The 23,122-nt window shown below is 41.8% G+C and overlaps 1 protein-coding gene across 2 annotated transcripts in view; it reads left to right on the top strand.

Annotated features, from left to right (window-relative positions):
- Window positions 1-16,951, top strand: part of epha4l (eph receptor A4, like) — a 62,403-nt gene extending 45,452 nt beyond the window's left edge. Inside the window, exons 9-18 of one of the 2 annotated variants that reach the window (XM_023282936.3) lie at window positions 26-81; window positions 570-683; window positions 1,278-1,463; window positions 4,962-5,023; window positions 6,216-6,425; window positions 6,566-6,715; window positions 7,122-7,318; window positions 10,059-10,217; window positions 11,822-13,044; window positions 15,324-16,951. In XM_023282936.3, the coding sequence (XP_023138704.2) occupies window positions 26-81; window positions 570-683; window positions 1,278-1,463; window positions 4,962-5,023; window positions 6,216-6,425; window positions 6,566-6,715; window positions 7,122-7,318; window positions 10,059-10,217; window positions 11,822-11,936 (1,249 nt within the window). In that variant the 3' untranslated portion in view covers window positions 11,937-13,044; window positions 15,324-16,951. Of the gene's footprint in view, window positions 1-22; window positions 82-569; window positions 684-1,277; window positions 1,464-4,961; window positions 5,024-6,215; window positions 6,426-6,565; window positions 6,716-7,121; window positions 7,319-10,058; window positions 10,218-11,821; window positions 13,045-15,323 lie in introns of both variants that reach the window. The other variant, XM_023282935.3, reaches the window with a different exon arrangement.
- The last annotated feature ends 6,171 nt before the right edge of the window (window positions 16,952-23,122 follow it).

Below are 23,122 nucleotides of genomic sequence, written 5' to 3'. Positions count from 1 at the left end.
GTCCTGTTTTTTTTGCCTCCAGAAGGAGTAAATACAGCAAGGCCAAGCAGGACTCGGATGAGGAGAAGCACTTACATCAAGGTAACTCATAATTAACACTCCACCTACACACTCTGTAATTGAAAAACATTAGTGCTGTCAGGTGTGTTCATGTGCATGCGCTCTAAACCGCAAATGAAGCCCAAAAAATGGGGGTAAAAACAAACTATTCTGAAGTTAATGTACTTGCATCCTAACATGCTCCAAACACCTCATTATCAAGTCATCAGCGCTGTTATTTGCGTGCCCCAAAAATTTCAAGTTAATGAGCTCCGTCTTCATCGGAGTCAGCCACAGTGACATGAAAAGCGACGGAGTCAGACAGTGAAGTGAGCTATGGAGAGAAGAAAGGAGGAGGAGGAGGAGGAGGAGAGGATCCACAGAGGAAGGCGGTGTAGCCTGCAGCACCGCTGAAATAAAGAACAGATGGAGAGTAGTTGCCGGAATGAATTAACCTTCATTTTCTTCACTCCCTTCTTTCTCTTTTTTTTGGTTCCTTCCTTCCTTTCATTACAAACATCTTTCCTCAGGAGTGAGGATCTACGTCGACCCCTTTACCTACGAGGATCCCAACCAAGCCGTCCGTGAGTTCGCCAAAGAGATCGACGCCTCCTGTATCAAGATTGAGAAAGTTATTGGCATTGGTGAGGAGATAAATAGTTTTGTTTTTTATCCAAAATCCAGCCATTTTAAATAACTTTGATAAATGTGACTTGTATATGGTAACGTACTTAGGATAAAAGCATCTACCTAATGGAATAATAGATATTTATTTTCATGCAAATGCTCTGCTTCTAGCATAGTTTTCTCTTTGATTCATGCTTGCATGTGCCTATATATCCTCTCATGTGCACTGCTTGAGAATAAAACCTATTGTTTTCCCGGACAATAACATTTGGTATGCCTCTAGAGAGGTCGACAAGTTAAAAAAAAAATCAGGCAAGGATAAATATGTTGTCCCTGCTATTCCTGTGGCCAGAGAAAAGTCATCCAATGACAAAATAATAAAGAGAAAGAATCAATATCCATTTCCCTCTTTCTCTCTGCTCCAGTGGGCGAAGGGGAGGAGGGAGTAAGGGATTAGAGACCCTGATCAATGTTTAAAGTGGAACCTGTATAAACCACACACACACGCACACACACACACACACACACACACACACACACACACACACACTGGCACACACACTGTTTGATTTGATTTATAGTGCGTTTTCATTGCAACGGTGTGTTTCCAGGGGAGTTCGGCGAGGTCTGCAGCGGCCGCCTGAAGATGCCGGGCAAGAGGGAGATCTGCGTGGCCATCAAGACGCTGAAGGCCGGCTACACCGACAAGCAGAGGAGGGATTTCCTGTCCGAGGCCAGCATCATGGGCCAGTTCGACCACCCCAACATCATTCACCTGGAGGGAGTGGTCACCAAATGTACGTCAAGTAGGACATTTTGTTATATTTTTTCTGTGCAGAAAGTTGTCTCACATAAGTGGAATAAACTGTTCTGGGGAGTGAAATTGCTACAGAATGTTGCACTAATGCTCAGCTCACATACACACACAAACCCATTTACACACACAATTACTATCACATTATAATAGCACAGAAAGGGCATTCATTTCTGCTGCCTCCCTTAAAAAAAACCTAACAATAAATCACTACAAACTACATCTGCGGTTATGGGTGACTTTGGAGAAAGGTGAGCGTCGGGACAAACCAATCTTTGCTACCCCAAGGTGTGCATTTGTGTGCTGGTGTGTGTTTTAATGCTCACTTTTGTTGCGTAGGTTCTTGGATAATTGATTTTGCACATATAGATCGTGCTTGTATTTGTGCCCATGTGTTGACCGGACGTCCCATCCGGGGTATCCCCAGCTGGGTTTAGTCCAGATGGAAGGGGTCCAGCATCGATGGGGCGGGGGAAGTGGCGCTAGAGGTAGCTGGGCAGTTGGGGAGGGGGTCTAATGGGTCCAGGAACAGGCCCTGTAGCACGCCACCAGACTCATTAATCATAGTGTCAGCTGTAAATGTGTTTGGGGTTAGGGAGTGATACCCTATCCCTCCTCTATCTGCTGCTGCGTGGCCACAAAACACCGGCCAGATCTCCCTCCCTCTGCCCTTGGCACTCTCTCTGCTGTCTTTGTGTTTCTCTCCCACTTTTACACCTACCCCCGATGTTATTTGTTAGGTTAGATGTGTGTGTGTGTGTCTGTGTGTGTGTGTGTGCGTGCGCACGTGCGAATGTCTTGTCAGCACATGCAGACATACCTTTGATTGCATGCATGTGTGCGGGAGTGTTACCATAGCTGATGGCCGGCCTCCACTCAGGTTAGATGGATGAAGTGCTTTAATGTGTCGTGACACAACAGCCTGGCCCTATCTGCACTAGATAACACCGTCTCTCTTACTGTTGCACACGCTGCCTTCACACACGCACACGCACATGCACACACACACACACACACACACACACACACACACACACACACACACACACACACACACACACACACACACACACACACACACACACTCTTAGCCCAGCCGGAGCTGAAAGTGAACAGCAGCACAGGCAGAATTGCTTATCACCTATCACACCTCTCACCATGGGGAATGACCTCTCAGACCTCGCGGAGACGGAGTGGGAAAGACAGAGGAGAGGTGGACAGATGGACAGGAGGAAGGAAGGGAAACCAGAGGCAAGCGGCAGCCAGGGAAGGTGCAAATGGAGACACGGAGAGGAAGAGACAGGAAGGCGGTTAGGAGCTGATGGATTAGAGGAAAGACAGAAGAACACAGACAGAAAGCTGAGGGTAGTGAAACTACTGAACCGGAGGCTGGAGAAGAAAGAGACGGAGCGAGACAGGGAGAGGAGAGAGAGATGAAGGAGACGCAGACGAGCTACGCAGCAGTGATAGGAGCCGACATGAAAGGATGGTGAGCCAAAGCAAGAAGGACATCCGATAACTCCCACTCCACCTCCTTCCACTCTTACTCTGAGAGCTTGACACAAGGTTTGGGCAAATTAGTCCTTCACACTTGAGTGTGTCAGTGGAATCTATTAAAAATCCATTATTTGAATTGCACTCCACTCTCCATTACAATCAAGTTAGAAGGAATTCTCAATCTGGCCTCAGTTTGCTGGCATGTCCAACAGAGCCAATTAAGGCTTATTAATTATGGAGGAACTCCAAATAGCCACTAAAATACATAAATGTGAAAAAATCTCACACTGAAGAGTGCTGGCTGTAGTCCGCCATCCACAAGCCTGTATGAACTTAATGTTTCTATCATGCTAGTGTGTAATTAAAATCTAGCCTCCATTAGAGCTTGAAATCAGACGTGATATGTTTAATGGCTGATTTACATAAAGTGAGAGCACGCTAATTTAAAAAAGATCCGCTTTTAAACGCCAGATCTTTGTTTGCTGCAAACGCCGGGGCCTCCAGAGAACATTTGCCCAACGTTCCCCCAATATTGTGCCCCTGTTGCGTTTGTCCCCATCTCCCCTGTTTTGTTGGCAGGTGATAATCGGCCCACTGGTGGGGCCCTTGCCCAGAGTTCATTGCCAAAGGCGGCAGGGCGTATTCAGTAAACAAGGAATTAGCATGCAAATGGGCTAGAAGGAAGAGGGCGGGGCTGGGAAGGCGAGAGTTTTAGGTCGCAGGTCAGACGCTCCTCACACTTGATTGCTGAGCTGTCAATCAGCTGTGGCCCTGGGGCAGAGGCACGCAACAAAGGGAACAAAGATGGCTGACAAAGAAGGCCCCCGCGCTCCCCCAACTTTAGCTCCACTTCCTCTTTTTGGGGCATCGCTGGAGCGCCCTGTAATTAATGGAGTGCCAATCACGCGGCGGGTAAGGCGGTGACTGACGGCCTCTTGGCATGGCGAAAGGCCTGCTGTGGAGTGGAGGAACTTCACCTTCAGGACCTCAGCTGCCAACCGCTCGGCTGGCTCTCGGCAGCTTTAGGCATTCTGCTGGAGCGCACGAGAGATTTCACACAACCTCCCCTCAAGGCAGCAGCTTTAAGTCAGCACTTCTCTTCAAAGCAATAAGCTTTTAAGTCCACCTTAACTGTGCCACTTGAAATGGAACACAAAGAACAACGCTGTCCTAGGAGGAATTTGTGACAGCACTTTTCGGCATGTGTTGTTGCCATGGCTGGTTAGGCACCAGCTTGCTGCCGTTTTGGGACAAAAACAAGCCTGCCGCCTTTCCCTTCCTTCATTTTTTTTTTTTTACCCCTCTCTTTTTTCTAGTCCTCTCCTCATGCCTCCGATCCCCTCTCATCCTCAGAGACAAAGACAGACAGAGACCCACCAGGGAATGTCCACCCTCCCCTCCGCCTGCCCTGGCTCAGATAAAGACACAGACGCTCCCCCAAGAGAGACGGAGAGGGACGGGGTGAGAAAGGCCACGGAGGAGTGGCAGGGATCGGAGGGAAAAGAGAGCGAGAGATAGTATGAGGGAGGGAGGGGAAAAGAAAGAAAGAGAGGAGCGAGCAGGAGAGTGACAGATGCGTCGAAAGTTGGCAAAGGAGAAAGAGGGCAAAGGGACAGTGAGCGACATAAATAGCGAGTCAGAGGGATTCTGGGTGGGTGACTGTGACAAGACTTTGGATAATGCGTCCAACGTCGGTTCATATTTGCATAAACACAAGATGGTGTGTGTGTGTAGTGGTGTTTTGTTTCAGTGGAGACGCCTCTGAATGTGCAAGGAAAGAAGGGGGACGTCAGGGCAACCGTAACACTGAGCTAATTAAATCACTACGGGACAGAGATGGATGGCCTACCATACTCACACACATACACACTGTCATACGCAGATTCCCTGGAGAAGCCCCCGCTGTGTCGAGCTGTGATGTGCATCGTTTACCTCCATAATCATCTGCCTTTCATCCCCCCCCCTTCTCTCTTTCTCTCTCTAGGTAAGCCAGTGATGATTATCACAGAGTACATGGAAAACGGATCGCTGGATGCATTTCTGAGGGTCAGTCATGCGTTTCTGTCTGCGCAAATGTGTGCAAGTGTGTTTGTGTGCGACACGGCTGCAGCATGCTGATCCCATCTTATCTCTGTAATGTCATCCGCCCAAATTACAAGCGTTGGTTCACAAACACTCGCCCTAATCTTTATCCTCTCCTTGATCGACTCGCTGTTTTTTCTGACAAGGAGGTTGGTGCAGGTTTCACCTTTGTGTTTCTCAGGTTCACTACACTTGAGGTTTTAATGATGCTTAGCAACCTAATCCAGTAAATATGTGCAGCGTTCGAGGGAAAATGCGAAAATTAAAAAGGAATGCACAGTATTTGACTAGTTGTGCTATCTTAGCATCATTGTTGGTACACAAAAACAACCTGTTGCACAACGCAAGACTCTGCAAAGTATCATTCCTCCATTAATGCTACATCAACATGCTGGAACAAAGTTTCAATCCTATAATGATAGACTATGTATGCTGTGTGTAATGTATAAGTTTTGATCATCAGTTGTAAACATGGCCGTGAAGGCTTTGCAAAGGTATATAGACAGTTAACAAGGTAACAGTTAATACTCTTAGCACTTTGTGCAGCACATGTAGCACAGCATCTATAACAGATGGTGGTGCGGAGTCAAATGTCTCACAGTAAGCTCCTAACTACACTACCGTTCAAAAGTTTGGGGTCACTCAGACAATTCCATGTTTTCCATGAAAACTCACACTTTTATTCATGTGCTAACATAACTGCACAAGGGTTTTCTAATCATCAATTAGCCTTTCAACACCATTAGCTAACACAATGTAGCATTAGAACACAGGAGTGATGGTTGCTGGAAATATTCCTCTGTACCCCTATGTAGATATTCCATTAAAAATCAATAGTAATTTACCACATTAAAATGTCTAGACTGGATTTCTGATTCATTTAATGTCATCTTCATTGAAAAACTGCTTTTCTTTCAAAAATAAGGACATTTCTAAGTGACCCCAAACTTTTGAATGGTAGTGTATTTACTGAATGTGAGACAGTGTTTACTGATACATGTCTAACAAAACAGAACTGGGAGGTTTAACAGAAAAGTCATTATATAAATACTGTGACCAAGTCAAAATAGTTACATGTTAAACACATTTCTAAATGTTTCAGATGACAGTAACACTTGGATAAAGAATATTTAAGCCTTTACTTTCTTTTCTGCAGAAGAATGATGGTCGTTTTACAGTCATCCAGCTGGTCGGCATCTTGCGCGGCATCGCATCAGGCATGAAGTATCTGTCAGACATGAGCTACGTTCACCGTGACCTGGCGGCTCGCAACATCCTGGTCAACAGCAACCTGGTGTGCAAGGTGTCCGACTTCGGCATGTCCCGAGTGTTGGAGGACGACCCTGAGGCTGCGTACACCACCAGGGTGAGTGTGTGTGTGTGTGTGTGTGTGTGTGTGTGTGTGTGTGTGTATGCTGGTGAACGTGTGGTCGACTGAGTAAGTGGTCTGTTTGCCTGTCACCTTACTTGTCAGCTTTCATAAATCAGCCTAACTTTCAATTACAGGGAGGGAAGATCCCCATCCGCTGGACGGCCCCAGAGGCCATCGCTTATAGGAAGTTCACCTCGGCCAGCGACGTGTGGAGCTACGGCATCGTCATGTGGGAGGTGATGTCATACGGCGAGCGACCATACTGGGACATGAGCAATCAAGACGTAAGTCTAAAGAAATGTAATTATACACAGACAGTCATTAATAATACACAGCTGTAATTAGTGTGCGATATTAGAGCAGGGTTCTGTCAAAGAGTTTAAAAAAAATGCTCGATCATTTTAACGTGGTTACATAATCAAATCCTGCAGAGGTGGTAAAACACCAGCAGTATATTCCCTTTCCTCATTACACACTGAATTCACATTTTCAATTCCACTACTAATGATAAGAATTTAATTTATTCTTAACCAAATGTCTTGCATGAGTGCCTTAAGTAAGGTAATTAAAAATTAAGTTATGTGTTTAAAATTAGAGGAAAAAACACTATCAAACCGCCTACAGTTTTATTACAGTTCAGCTCAAACTCAGGAACAAAGTGGCTTATAGCAGCACTAATCTACTTTATAGGTGATCAAGGCTATTGATGAGGGCTATCGGCTGCCGCCGCCCATGGACTGCCCCGTGGCGCTTCATCAGCTCATGCTGGACTGCTGGCAGAGAGAGAGGGCCGACCGGCCAAAGTTTGGACAGATTGTCAACATGCTGGACAAGCTGATCCGCAACCCCAACACCCTGAAGAGGACCGGGGGAGAAACCACTGTCAGGTGAGAGGGCAGGACCGCAGGCAGATGATAAATAGATGTGATGTTACAGTGATTTTTAGTTCAGATGTGGAATTCAAGAGGAAAAGAGAAGAAATGAGGAGTAGTGAGCCCACATTTAATAGTGGCAATGTGGAACCTCCACTATACCAGAGCAAAACAGCGAAGAAACTAGAAAAACATATTACTGGCTTCTCAGAATTGTGTAAAATCTCTAATTCCATAATAATAATAATATAATAATAATCATCACTTTACCACATTATGCCTCTAAACATTGGATAAAATAAAGAAACAGATCTTTTTAGCAACTGGGAACAAGGGATTGTAGGAAGATAATGCTAGTAGATAAGCATAGCTGGAAAATACCATTCCAGATAAAGTCAAGAAATCTAAGGATTTTTTGAAAATAACTGATTATTATGCAAGTTGATACCACTTAATCTTTGCATTTTAGCTTGACTTCATTGCATACTAAGCTAAAAATAACAATTCAGAAATTACTAGTATGGTCCCCAATTTAGTTGAAGCTAAAATTTTCTCATTAAGTTCACATAGAGAAGCTGCAAGCACATTACCTTACATTGAATGCTTCACACAAAGAACAGCAGAATGCAATCTGTTGGTACTATCCAACCGGTCACACAAACACAAACACATGCACGCGTCTCTTATTCTCTCTCCGGTGTTTACATTCACCATTAAACACTATCTACCGGCAACGTGTGGCTTTTTCAGCACAAATACCCTCCGTAATGGATTTCTCTGCAAACTAGCTTTAATGGTGCTGTACACGCAGGAATGTAGCTGCTCTAACAGGCGAGGGGAGAATTACGATGTAACGCCGAGTTAAAAACAAACATGACCCTACATCTCCGACACCATTACTCTCGAGCGGCTGAACGTCTTAAGAATGACCTATGTGTGTTTACAGACTCGACGTGGGCCGGCGGGAGTCTGTTTGAGTTTAACAAGTGTGTGAGCACACACGAGCGGGTTCCACAATCACACACACACACACACACACACACACACACACACACACACACACATGCTCACCTAATGGGACACAGCAAGACTGAGGGGGGAGTCCTTGTGGAGTAATTAGCAGAGCTGAATCCTATAAATGCAGCTTTTACAGTTACAGAAGTGAAGGAGAATGTAGAGTGTGTGCAAAAAGGGATTCCTGTGCATAATCTTTTCCATGTACTAAGTAGCGATGGCTTAATAAAGGCTCTGACATCCCGCTCTCGCAGCTCTACTCAACATCCTTTTTAAAAAGGAGAGTGCGATAAAGAGAGATTGTGAGAGAGAGTCACCAGAGCGGGACGACAACCGCCACCGACTCAGACTCACCGGCCCCCCTGTAAATGTTTCATGGCCGACGGCACTGCTGCAACAGAAAGGAGGAAAAAAAAAAAGCAGTGAAAAAAGAGGGAGGTAAATCTGCTGATGAATATCTGAATGTGACTCCACCGCGCTGTAAAACTCACCCAAGTGTGGTCGGGTTGTGTGTTTTCTGTAAAATAAGGATTAACTAGCTGTGTCGGTCACAGCAAAGAGGAACTGTGTTTGCCTTGGCTCACTTTATAGTAGGAGCTGCAAAACAGAGGTGAATCTGACCAATGTGCTGGTTCAATCAAGGAAGCAGATGTGCTGATTTGATCAAGGGGGAAAAGCTTGAGAAAAATGTAGCATGACGCTTTTTAAGGCTTGTGGACAGCTCTCTGTCATCGCACAAAGTGTCATTGTCACGCCTTTCTGATAGTCAGGAAGAAGGAAACTAATTCCCGTAATGCTGCCGCTGCTGCGGTTTTCATGAATCAGTGGCATTCCAGATCATTACATTTAAAGTCAAAAGTGCTTAAACAGAATGTGATGTTCATCGATGTGCAGACTGTTGCACATGTTATATTGTTGGTGCAGCAGCTTCAGACTCCGACTGTAAATACACAACTAAACTGACAGCTGAGACAACATATAGTTGTAATGTTAGCTTTTTCTCAGGAGTAGAATCTAGATATTTAGCTAACTGTTACTGCTGACCAAGAGGACAAACTGACTGATGGAAAAAGTCAAGAAATTAGTAAGAAGAATTTGTCTTATCCTGATAATATGCATAACAGGGTTGCATGAGGTAGAGTGAGACATTCAATCAAGGCTAAAAATGTTATGAAAATATGAAAAATAGAAGAGAGGACATAGCTTTGTTCTGCCCATCCTTTAGGAAAACTGTTTGATGATGTTAATTCCAGCATTTCATGTGATTCACTGTTTCCTTCTTCTTCTACCAGATGAAAAGGTTATGCTAACAGGGATGTTGTGGGACACACATTACATGCATCATAATTAGTGAAAATATGTTGATTGAATTTTCTTTTCCCACAGTTACATAAATGAAAAAATAACACCGAATAAAAGGAGGTTTAAATTTCATTTTAACTGTTTTGAGATTGAATTTGGTCATCATCTGGGTGGGGCAAGAGAAAATGTCATTTTAGGAGGAACTCCAGATTTATTAGGTATTTTAAAAAATATTTCAAACATTCTTTTCTCCTAGTTTTTTTTTTTTAATTTTTAAAAATTTGGTCTTTTTAGTTTCAGTATTTTGTACATGGATTATTTGAAATTTGATGGGTGGGATGTAAAATGTCCTCCTATTCTGGAATGACCCATATGTAGGACACAAAAAGTTTCAATTCATGAAATTAATTCTCTATTTTCTCCCCTCCGCCTACTACAGACCCAACACCACCCTGCTGGAGCCTGGGAGCCCCGAGGCGTCCTCGGCTGTAGGCACGGTGGAGGACTGGCTGCAGGCCATCGGCATGGAGAGATACAGCGACAACTTCACTGCTGCCGGCTACACCACTCCAGAGGCTGTGGTCCACATGACGCAAGAGTGAGTGGGAGAATATAAAGGGAGACGAGAATAAATAATGTGACAGCAAAAAACAAGTGAAAAAACTTTGTCAGTCACTGTTGAAGAGTATATGAGTTACCATTTTACCCACATTTCTCACTCTTTTCTGAATATTTTCAGCAGCAGACCTCATTTATTGATAAAGTAGTGTTGTAGGGGGCTTCCACACAAGATACATTTCCCCAAAACATTTTGGGTATGAAATAAAACTAAAGACTACACACCACTCCTGTTCATGGACGTACATTTATAGCGGAATTCTGCAGTTTGCTAACATTAGGTAGCAACTTGTCAACAGCTATGTACTTGCAAGCTATGTGTTTTTCACTGTCCAAAAGGCAGAAAATGAAGAGTAAAAAACACATAAAACAGCTTCCCATGTAGTTAACTACTTTTGCTGTGTTGGTGTAGGTTATATTTGCTACTTTTCTTTGGTTGTAGTGTAACTAGTTAGCTCAGCTCACGACACGTTTCAACTAGGCTAACCTTCCTAGCACTGGTGTCACTTAACAGCTATAGAAATGCCAGCATTACACATAAATATGCTAATTATCTCGTTAATTTTGACTTTTTAAGTTCAAACACAATATGAATATGCCCAGAGATAATACTTGTGTTACAAATATTATCTCCATATGTATTTTTTTGGTGGAATTTGATTATGGAATTTATTATTACAACTTTCTAAGAAAATGTCACAAAAAATGAATTATTATTATTATTATTATTATTATTATTATTATTATTATTATTATTATTATTAATAATAATAATAATAATAATAATAATAATAATAATAATAATAATAATAATAATAATAATAATAATACAGTCTATTTGTAAGCACCTTTCTTGAGACCCAAGGTTGCTTTACAGGAAAAACAAATACAACAAAATAGATTAAAAAAAACATACAAAAAGATAAAAACCATACATAAAGATAAAATTGAATTGAATTACATTTCTCAATACTAATGTGAAAAAAATACAATCTTTTCTTGAAACAAAACCAAAAAGCTTAATTTAATTGATTAACGAGAGCTGAATAGGAAGATTGATATTACTTTTGTATACAATAAATATAAAGCTTCATCCAGCAGCCAGTTAGCTCCGCTTAGCAACAAAAAGAACTGTTCATGGGAAAATAACTAAACTGCTCTGTGCAAAGGTAACAATTCCCAAAGGTAACAACTCATGGCATGTCACAGAAAAACGACAACAAATGTTCTTTTTTCATACACAAACAGAAATGTAAAATAGGACAAATACAAACTGGACATCTGCTGTCTTCATAATGAAACTAATTTGTAACATCTGCAAAAAAAAAAACAAAAAAAAACAAACAAAAAACAAAAAAACGTGTCCCAGTCCTTGTCACTTTTCTGTAATATTTTCATTTAGTCCAGTTAAAATTACAGGATCAGAATTGCTGCATTGGCAAGTGGAATTCCTTAAACGGCAGTTAAACTGTCAGGCCAGTTTCCACTGAAAGGCTGTAAAATTCATCATGTGGATCAGGCCTTCATGTGTTTGTTATTGTTGTCTTCGGTCCTAAAAGGCCTCTTTTTCTCCATCCTTTTCAGGGACATGGCAAGCATAGGCATCTCCTCGGCAGCACACCAGAACAAGATCCTGACCAGCGTCCAGGGAATGCTGTCCCAAATGCAACAGATGCAAGGCAGAATGGTTCCCGTTTGAGAGATTAAAACAAAGAAAAAGGAAAAGGAAACAAAGCGACTTTTGTTTCTCATGAAAAAATAAATAAATAACAAAAAAGATAAATATTAAAAAAAGAGACAAACAAACTATGAAGAAATAGTTTACCTCATCCATGCACTTTAAATTGGATCTAAAAAGAAAAGAAGACGTTGATGAAGAAGAAAAAAAGTGGCGAAAATGGCACTTTTTTCAAAAATCAGACCTTTACCTTGCCCTTTTTGTTGTTTTGGAGAATGGGACGCTTCTGTCTGCAGCATTTATGGATAGATGGAGGGACGGCTGGAAAAGTGCTTCCGAGAGGCCAATCTGGAGTGCCTTTAATGGTCTGGAAGGAAAAGTGAGCGAGAGGGGAATCGTACCTTTCTTCCTCCTTTTGGGCAGAGTGTTGTTTCTGGAACTTTCTTTCTGGAATAATCTGAGGAGCAGATTTTTTTGATTTCCTGTGACTGTGTTTATTGTACATGAATTATTTCTGTGGGACTCACAGGCTGCCCCGGCCACCATTGTTCTCTCTCTCAGCTGGATCTGTTTGATATCTCCCAGGCAAAATGGAGGATCCTAACCGTCAGATATAAACAGTGAATCTCTGAGAGGTTGAGGGTTGGGGAGATGGCGGTGCAGGGAGGGCTTATTTTAAGGAGCTTTTTGTGTTGTGTGCTCTGTTCTGGCCTTGTTTTTCTCCCAGAACACTGTATTTTCTTGTCCTCAGGACATTGCTGAGAATGTCTTTGATCTTCCAGAGGAGCTTTCCCACTCCCCTGTCTTCCCCCCCCCAAAAAAATGCCCTCCTACACCTTTGATAAACACACAATTTGGATTCTTCCATTCATCTCCCCATCTGAATCAAAGCTCCCACCCCTCACACTACTGCAGGACCAACCAGCTCTTCCTCACCTCTTTTGATGGACACCTGTTTGGACCAGTTCATTTGGCTTCACAGACGGGACGAAGATGAAGGAATTTATTGGCGAGATTTACCCGGACAAAAAGGCAATATGGATGCAGAGGGAATCACAATCATCAGCATCATCTTCGCCAGGAAAATAAACCAGAAAATACATGGAGGATTACTCAACCCGTCATCAAGGTGAGGATCAATAGTCTTTTTTCATTCCGTTTTCAAGTCTCAGCACAGAAACAGCTCTATTAAACAAAGCAAGTAAAGAAATTGGATTAAACCTCCCTTCATTATCACAGTGTGCTTCTAATATCAAGTATGTCTAGCCACAGAGCGCCTATAAGAGTCATTAGACCCCCCCGACACCCCATCACAGGCCCCACCGGCTCTAGAAACTGTGTTAATTAACAAGCAGGTTGGCGCCACCTAAGGCAGCCAGAGCAGATCAATAGTCACTGGTCTGTGATCAGTCTGCGGGCCTGATGCCTCTGGCATATTAATGAGAGGAATTAATCAGCGGCTGACTCCCACTCAGCCGAACAGCCCGGCAGAGCTCAGGGAGGAACGAAGAGAAGGTGCTCTTAGGTGTAACTTCAGAGCCAGCATGGACTTAACCGAGGGTCTTTATTTATTTGGTTTATTGGCTTCTACACTGAGGGTCTCTTTTTGGTTAACCCTTGGCCTTATTCTGTTGGTTGACGACCATAATCTATGCATGTAAATTAACACTTGCCAACAAGACAGTAAAATACAGATTTAGCTCATTCAGCAAGTCCAAGACTGATCTCTACTTACATAAGTAGTCTAATTAATGCAACAGTATTGATTTATTTGACACACTCATTTGCCAGTTAATTGTGTAGTGCAAAATTAGCTAAAACTAACACAGTCTGATAGAAAACTGTACCTCTGTGAGGATTGAACCATTTAGTCAAAACTGCCTTAGAGGAGTTGATTCAAATTTATGGTCATTTTGGAGACTCTACTTAGCGTTGTTTATAGGTCTGCAGCTGATGAATATTCCCATCACGATTCATCTGCCTTTTATTTCCAAAATTCTTGTATATAAAACTGTGAAAAAATCCTGTAATAACATCCCAGAGCCTAAGGTGATAGGTGTTAACACTGCTCCCTCAAAATATAGCATTTTTTTTGTAATTTATGACAAGAAGTTCATTGTTCGACTTTCTTGCTGATTAATCAACTAATCATTTTAGCACTATGGGTAATTTGTATGTCATTATACTGAATGATGTGTCTAATAATTTGACCATACTCTTTATATCAGTGTGCATAGGCTAAATGTTAATAACTGTGGTCTACTTCTTGTGGGAAGGAAAAGATCTGCATGTTATCCATAGATGATCTAAATGGGCCACAGTGCATTGAGTGCGTTCCACCTGAAATGAGTATTTTCAGCATAATAAATCATTCTTACCTGGTTGTTTTATACTAAAATTATAACAACAGATCAGCGTGTACCAGCCCATATTCATATGATTTCTGATAGTAGAAGTGTATCACCTTGTAATCTCAGTATATTAACTACTGAGGAATATAATGCAGAGAAATGAATCTCCTGTTTTTTGTTGATATGCCATGTTGGTTGTTGAACTGTGTTATACAAACTGCTGTTTGTAGAGTTTACACATGACCTTTTGGCCATCTGTTTGAACAAAATGTAGCCACACTGAGGAATGATGAATTTAGACCAAGCAGTCTCCAGTAGGCTGGACAAGTTTAAAGTTGTGGAAACACGGAGGGTGCTTACAGGTACTCTTTTCCTGCTACTGCCAAAAATAACGGAGTAATTACAGATGACTTACATCATAAAAATAACACTGGCAACAGTCTGATTGATGAGACTTTGGTCTGATGAGAGCACATCAACCAGCCAGCCAGTTGATCTGGATACTATAGCCCTAATTGTTAGATTTAAATCATTTATCTCATTTAAAAGAAAAAAAAAGTACATGAAACAGAACCTATGATAAATATTGATAGTTACTGGGCTGTAATTTATCATTATTCCTGCCTGAGGAATGCTGACGACTTAACAAAGGATTTATTTCCGTTGGCAGATAAATCCTGGTGTAACACTCGTGGCCTTACACGGAGCATTCATCTAATACACATGCTCATTAAATATCTATTGGTGTGCTTTTGATGTGCGCCAATAAGTCAAGGGCATGTTTCATATAATATGTACACACAACAGCATGTGGCACACAAAAGTTAATACACTGCCGCCACGAAATCCATATTTTCCCCCTGTAGGCCGGCCGTTCACAGTGTCTGGATACTCTGGATTTGGCGCTGGATTGTGTTTAGCAGATGAGTCGAATGTTCCATGGAGCTGGAGTTGGGAGAGGCGCATTGTTGGTCAGAAGTGGATGCCAAGCAGAAATTGTTTATATTCATAACCACCATGACTGATGCAGCCTCTCCCCCCTTTTCTTTCTCCGCAGCTGCCGCCGTCCATCATAAACAGGATCCCGGCCACGCTCGCCATGACCAGAATTCTTCCCGCTCTTCCTCTTTGTCTTCCTCCTCCTGCTCACCCCTCCTCTCCTTTTGGGGTCACCGAGATGACAAATCCGTCCCGCCAAGCGTCCGGGACGTCCATCGTCACGACACGTCGACTTGACAGACTAGCCACCCGTTGCTTGTGGCCGTCCAGCGATGTGCTGGAATTACTATGAATGATTCAACAGCATAAAAAAGAGACAATAAGAAGAATGTAATATAATCGAGAAGCCCTGCTCCAGCGGATAATGTACTTTTTTTTTTTTTGGAAAGTTTCATTTTATTTTGTGAGTTTTTTTTTTTATTGTTCTGTTTGCATGTAAAATAACAAGGATTTGATTTGAGCGTGCGAATGCAATGATGTGTGTGTGTGTGTGTGTGTGTGTGTGTGTGTGTGTGTGTGTGTGTGTGTGTGTGTGTGTGCAAGTGTGTAGCTCTATGAGTGACAATGTCTTTGAAGTACTATCAGTCATTGTGTCTGTTTTCATGCCACTGTGGAGGAGGAGGAGATAACAGAGTTGTATAGTTTTTGATATAAAAAAAGAAAAACCCTGGACTTTATTTTCCTTTTTTTTTTTCAGTTTTGGGCTTTTTGTGTCGTCTAAAAAAAACAGTGTAAGGTGTGTTGGTCACGTTGTGCAAACTCTACTCAGCAACAGCATTTATTAAACAGCTTTCTGGAATGCAACCCATCTCTGCTTTGGCAGTAACAGCGGCTTGCGAATGGACACACAGAGACGCAGCTAAGTGTGACTAAAAGCCTCCTGTGCATACGAACACATCAAGCAGACTGGAGTTTGGACTCTCCGAGCTCATGACAAGTCAAGGAGGAAATATCGGAACCATCTTTCTCTATTCGGAGGTGGACGCAGTTTGAAATGACATCCTTGTACACAGAAAAGTGAGGAAAAAAGGTGTTTAAGAAGGGAAAACTGGGTTATTTTATTATTTTTTTTCCAGAGCACATCATACAGCTACAGGTTTTACCCAATGGACTATATTCCTTTTGTTCCTTTATCTTTTAAAACTATACTTATGTGAATGTTTTTGAACTCGTAAGCGACGCTTCATATAATACAAAACCACCTCCGTCCTTAATACAGCTCTACTGCTCTTTCCTTTTTTGGCAATGGTTTTTTGGGGTTTATCTATCGAAAAGGACCTGTTTGGAAATATGCAAGACATGATGGGAAGGAGAAGGAAACCAGAATGTACTGTAAAATACTTTTTTCCTTTACTTAAATGTCGGATGATTTGAAAAGACAAAAATGAAAAAATATTAACAAAACGCAAGAGTTAATGTTTGTCATTGTATGCCTTCCGATGCCATATGATCTAGCCATGTAGATCTAACATTCTCTCAATCTTTTTTTGTATTTTTTTTTTTTTGTTGGACATGATCATGATTCTTTTTTTATTTTGCATTGGTTTTTTTTGGTCGAGGAGCTCTAGGTACATGTAACTTATGTCATTTATTTATGTCCTTTTATATCTAGTTTGTAAAATAATAGCCTAAAGTGAAGAAAATAAAGGGGTGCCAAAGTGCATTCTTATTAAAGTAGGAACTATATGATGATGTCTGTGCCTCTCTTTCACACACACACACACACACACACACACACACACACACACACACACACACACACACACACACACGCACACACGCACACACGCACACACGCACACTCACACACACGCACACACACACACACTGCTATAAAGGCAATCAGCATTTTCATCTGTTACTGCTGTCATTACGTCTGTAGAGGAGGGCCGATTACCTAACTATCACACATTGATTACCACATTATATGATGGTATCTAATGGACGGGTTATGTAACAGAAGGAACTGGCCAATCTAGCACATGAAGCACTTTCTTGGCCTCATCTGCGCTTTCTATTTTTCACTGTCGCTCAAATAACTTACACACACACCCACAAAATGATAAAAAAAGGCCTGACTTTTGGCAGTTTGTCCCCTCTGCGAGCACATGTTTAGCAGATATCATGACTCTGGACTGAAACTCTTGGCCGTCAGCTCCTCTCAGGCCTTGAGGCAGCGGCGAGCGCCACTCACTTGGCGCGGTGTGTGAATGTGTGTGTTTAATCAGAACAACATCTGCTTCCTGCACTCATTTCCAGCAGCGATAAACCGCTGATTGTCCTGAGTCTTTGATAAGGCCCGGGGAGCTGGAGGCGAGGGGTGGGAGGGGAAAGAAAGGACAGTTTTAGAAACGGAGCTCGTGTAAACGTTGAGCCAAATGGTGTTGTACACATTTCCTGAGACATCACCAGCACGAGGCATGCATGCATTAAAGCTCTGCAGTTTGCACTGGGAGATGGTTATCGGCCTCAAAGGGAAAGTATGCCTCCTTTACAGATTGTTGGCAAGCTTTAAGGGGAACACAGAAGATTAGTGGAGCTGAGATTGATAAATTCCCCCCAAGCTGAGAACATTTGTTTTTTAGTTATTTTTGATGACTTGCCATAGTATTTGAATTCAAAAAACAACTTTAAAAAAGACAAAAAGTGCTTGTATAAAGTATGTGGGGTCATCATTCTTGACTTTGGACACTAGCTTGACAAATGCGCTTGTCTGGGAAATATAAAACCTTTATACATATATATTTTTATGCCAATCCATCCATGGGGATGTCAAGATCTTTTAGTTAATCATTTTAATTTATCCCGAAGAGAGCTTGAAAATCTGCAGCAAATTTAAAAGCAACACTTCAAGATATTTAACTCTGAAACACAACTGTAAACTTCGTGGTGATGCTAAAACAGAACTCGGGATCACCAGAATCATTAGGATTCATCTTCTGGGGACCACGAATGCCTTCACTAAATTTTACAGCAATCCACTCAGTCTTGATGAGATATTTCGGTCTGGAGCAAAGTGGTGGAACAGCAGAGTGAAAATCAAGAAGGTGTGATGCTGAAAAACAAAACACATCGGCAAAAGAAATATGACAGATGCAGTTTTAACTGAAAATTAAAAGTAGGACAGAAGAGGACAAAGTGAGATGGAGAAACCCAGACAGGGAGAGTTTGGGAGTGCAGGAAAAACTGGCCGTCTACTAGACTTGGCCAACCAAAGTAAGCTAAGTCATGTTGAAAGTTCAGGTAGTGGCCATGATTTGACTGGAATGCTGCCGTCCACTTAACAAAATCAGCACAATCCAACACCTCTGTCAGTAAAGCTTTTCTTTTTGCTTGTGTTTCTCAGGGAGACAGCCCAAGAAAACTTTTCTTCCAGGTACTCCAGCCTGTGATCCCTTTTATGGGTAGAAATACAACACAGATGGTGGAGAAAAAAAAAACACCATCCAATGTTTGGATCTTTGAAATTGAAATTCCAAATAAATAGTGGTAATGTGGCTTATATAAGCCTGGTGTTCTATGACCTGCATCTATATTGGACAACTGTGAGGCTCAAGTTTTACTTCCAGTGCCAAAATTCATGGTCAGTGGCGAAAGCAGTGTTGCCCTTTGTGTAACAAGACGTAAAGCATCCAACCACAATCTTTTTCTAACCTTAACTGCTCTGTGCAGATACTGTAGAATGCATAAATCTGAAACACTGACATTCAGTATAACCCAGAGTGATGCAATGTGGACATTTTTGCCTGCAATATGAGTTATTTATACACATTATTCATAAAAATGAAGAGGACCATCTTGAACCTTGTCTCAGCTGTTATGTCTCAATCAAGCCTCACTCCAGTGAATCTTCTTGCATATGCAGTATCACAAAGGAGGTAAAATGATGACCGAGTCACAACCACTTCAGACCCTCTTTCACTCACACACACAGACACACACACACACACACACACACACACACACACACACACACACACACACACACACACACACGCACACACACACACACACACACACACACACAAGCCCAATGCTTTTGTCAACCAATCTAATTAAGAAACCTTTAGGTGAAGTGCCAGCCCTTCAAACAGGCTTAACCCCCGCAGCTCCATACTGTCACTGCAGCCCCTTTCATTGGGTCACTTTGTTTCATAATTCAATTTCCTGATTCGAAAGATAAAACCCCTCCTGGCCTGTTCTCTAAGCCACTCACAATGGGGCGCAACCCTTCACACCGGCATTATTACTTCGTCCTTTGTGTTGTCATTCTCAAGTGCATCCCTAAATCCAAACAATATTATAATCCATAATCCAAACACTTCAGCATTAATCCCCAGCTGCTTCAGCCAATTCAGACTTTTCGTCTGCTAACTTTCCAAGTGATCGGTTGGCATTTTTTGTTTAGGTCAAGGACAATTTAGGAGGAAAACTGAGTGGTGTTATGACGTACGAGGAAATGTCTGACGGGGGGAAAAAAACAGCGAAAAGCTGGGGCAAGAAAACAAGAGCTGAAAGCTTCAGTGGGAAAATAGCTGGCAGAGCCTCTCAGACGTCTGAGCATATTGATCGAGAGGCTACCAGCACAGAGTTGACCTTGTGTCTGGTCTGCGAGGTATTACTTGTTAGGGCTTTTGATGGACAACACATACGGAGCAGCAGGGCCAAAAAAATGCCAATGTTGGAAGAAAATGGGCAAATTCTGGCAGCGTGACAGAGTGTGTCTTAATTTAGCTGCATTTGAAATCTCTCAGTTCACAGTCAAATGCTGTCTGTGTAGCCGTCAAACGCAGCTTTGGTTCAGCAGACAGAAACTATGGCAGACAAGCACCCGACGACATGAAAAAGCACTTACAGGAGAAGCACCCTTGGTTGCAACCCTGCCTAAAGGCAGCTTTTTTTTTTTCTCCTGTGAGTAATGGAAATGAGCAGGAGGCGAATGAGAATCAGAGAGCAAAACAAACACAGGAAAACAGAGCTCGGAGTTGGTGGAACAAAGAGAGGGAGCAAAGGGAGATAAAGGAGAAGGTAAAAGTGAGTGAAGACTGATAGGTGACAGCTACAGGACAAAGAACTTCAAAAGTAATTCACAACAGATCTGAGAGCATTTATTCAAGCATGCTTGAAAACAATATAAATATATATCTACCAGATGTCTATATAATAATATTAAATGCAGAAAGCAAAGGAGAATTCTGCTTTCTTTTAGAATAGAAACTTGAAGATAGAAAAAATAGAAACAAACAATTCAACCCGAGAATGTTTTGGTGCCTATATGTCCTGAATTTTCACAATTTTTCTACATTTTTAGCCACACCAGTAACACAGCTCCTCTGAGAGCAACCCCAGTCTGATGGATGATCATTCAGTCCACCACTTTGATCCAGACCAAAATATCTCAACAATTCTTATATGGATTACTGTGGAATTTTGTGCAGACATTCATGGTACCAAGACGATGAAATCTAATGACTTTGGTTCACCTCTTGCTTTTTCTGACAACAATAGGATGGATTTCCATGCAGTCTGGTCCAGACATTCATGTCTTCCACAAGAAGAATTCTGCTGGCTTGGTGATCCACACACTTATCCGTCTGGTGCCACTAAACACTGACGTGATATTGAAATATCTTCAACTATTAGACTGACTGCAGTAAAAAGTGATAGAAAAATCTACAGCACCTTAAGCTGAATTTAAAGAAACTTTGTGCAGCTCACGACCTTTCATCTACTGTCATCTTTGGGTCCAAATTTGAATTTACACAGTATTTTGGTTCATGATCAAATAGCTCAAAACACCACTGAGTCTTGGCTGAGCCTCAGAGACACCCTAAAATGGCTATAGACTCTTAGGCTACATGGACACTAATATGTTTTATTTTAAAAAGCATAACTTCTGCTGCATTTACACCTTCCATCCACACTATTTTGGAGTTTAAGGACATCTAAAATGGAGACTTTTGGAATTCCTGCTGGCCTTGTCTTAGTTTGGATTTCATTTTAGTCACAACAGGCAAAAAAGTAAGACTTTTAGAAGCTATGACATGAGTGTTCGATCACTGATTGGGTGTTATTGTCACTACATTTGTTCCCCGATTCATCATGTTTCTGTCTTGTGAAGAAAACAGACATCAGCCTTAACTACCAGCGGTTAATGCAATGTAGATGATGAATTCAGCTACAGACGCTCCTGCCTTTGTTGTCTCTAGAAAATCTCTAGTGTAGCTTTTCACCATTGCTGTTCTTCCTCCATAGTATTTTCTACAACTTAGCAACCAACCTCCTGCTTCACCTTCACACCAACCAATTATTTCTGAAACTGAGGTAAAATTGTTGATGGGACGAAGAATGTTTGTCCTTAAAATTGTGTTTTAACCTTCGTGTTGTCCTGCGGGTCAAATTGACCCGTTTTAAAGTTTGAAAATGTGGGAAAAAAATATTTTACAGTGAAACTTCCGTCCACATTTTCAACATTTTTGAGAAATTTTTGAACATTTTTTGGTGCAAAAAAAGAAATGTTAAAAAAATGTTTCTTAAGAACATTCACCAAAGATTTTTTGGTGAATGTTCTTAAAGACAACATTAGAAGTTTTACTGATATATACATAATCACTTTAGATATTTTTAGAATTTTTTTTAGAAAATTTTACTCATTTTTTTGAAAATATTTACAAGAATTTTCTTGCCAAATTTTTTTTTTAAATATAAAATTTTTAAAGGAAACTTTTAAGGAATTATTGTAATTTTCTTCGTGAAGGTTTTGCAAATTTTCAAAAATTTGGGGAATTGTTTTTCCTGAATTTTGGGATTTTTTTTCAGACAAGGAAACAATATTTTTTGGTGCCTATAAAGGAGGGTTAAATAGCAAAAATGTTAGTACGGAAGTAGGCCTCATTTTTCTGTAATGGCGGTGACTGATTGTGGGACTTTAGTGCTGTGGGACATGGAGGGATGATAAAAGGAGTTCAGGGGAGATCTGGATGAAGAGGCGGAGAGGTTTCCCCTGTTTATGAACTCACTATTCAGCACCTCATAACGCATGGCTGATTTCAAATATGTCATTCTGAACATCTGTCTGAAGGTTAGAAGGGCAAAACTGGAAGACACATTTGCAGCAAAGCCAAACTATGTCCTGGTTGAAAATGCGACCACTCATTGACAACTGCACCTGCTTTTCTGGGCAGAGAAAATCTATTGTTTGACTGTGACAGCAAACGTAAATTGGTATGTTTTTGCTCAACAAAGCATCTCTCCCCACCTGCTTTGTGTGGAAACCATCTCTCTCCATGAGCATAATCCTGACTGATTGTTGGTCTGTTGGGAGAACGTGGAGCTTTATCAGCCTCACCAGACTAATCTCACCTTCAGGCCAAAGAGTCTTGGAGGGTGGCCTGTTCCCAAATTAAGGCAAAGGGAGGTCATTGACTTGACCACTCAATCGCTTCTTATCCACATCCACTGGCCACACTGCTGGCCCCACCTGATAGGCCGACCTTTGACCTTACTGAACACACACATGCACAACTCAACCAAATCTGCACACGCAAACATGCTAATCTCAAAAGCAAAACACTTTCTCTCGCCACCAGGTTTCTTGTCTTGAACTTCTCAGCATGCAAACTGGAAGGTTAAGGAGGAAAGCCAGTGGGTGGTGAGGATTTGGCTTCCATTGCTGCCAGTAAAATGAAGGTTAATCAAATCAGCCCCTGCCCTCCTCTCTCTCCTCCCCCCTGGATCTGGGTGACAGGCTGATGAAGCTCCAGCAGGCTATCAGCTCAAGCAGAAACCTGGTTATCACAGTGAAAGCAATGTTCAAAATCCCCTTGATAACTGTCCCTGATAGACTGAGATGGACAG

Source organism: Amphiprion ocellaris, chromosome 7 (assembly GCF_022539595.1).
Source record: "Amphiprion ocellaris isolate individual 3 ecotype Okinawa chromosome 7, ASM2253959v1, whole genome shotgun sequence".
Classification (NCBI taxonomy): Eukaryota; Metazoa; Chordata; class Actinopteri; family Pomacentridae; genus Amphiprion; species Amphiprion ocellaris.
Note: the sequence above shows the minus strand (reverse complement) of the source record. Positions and strands in the feature narration are given on the sequence as shown.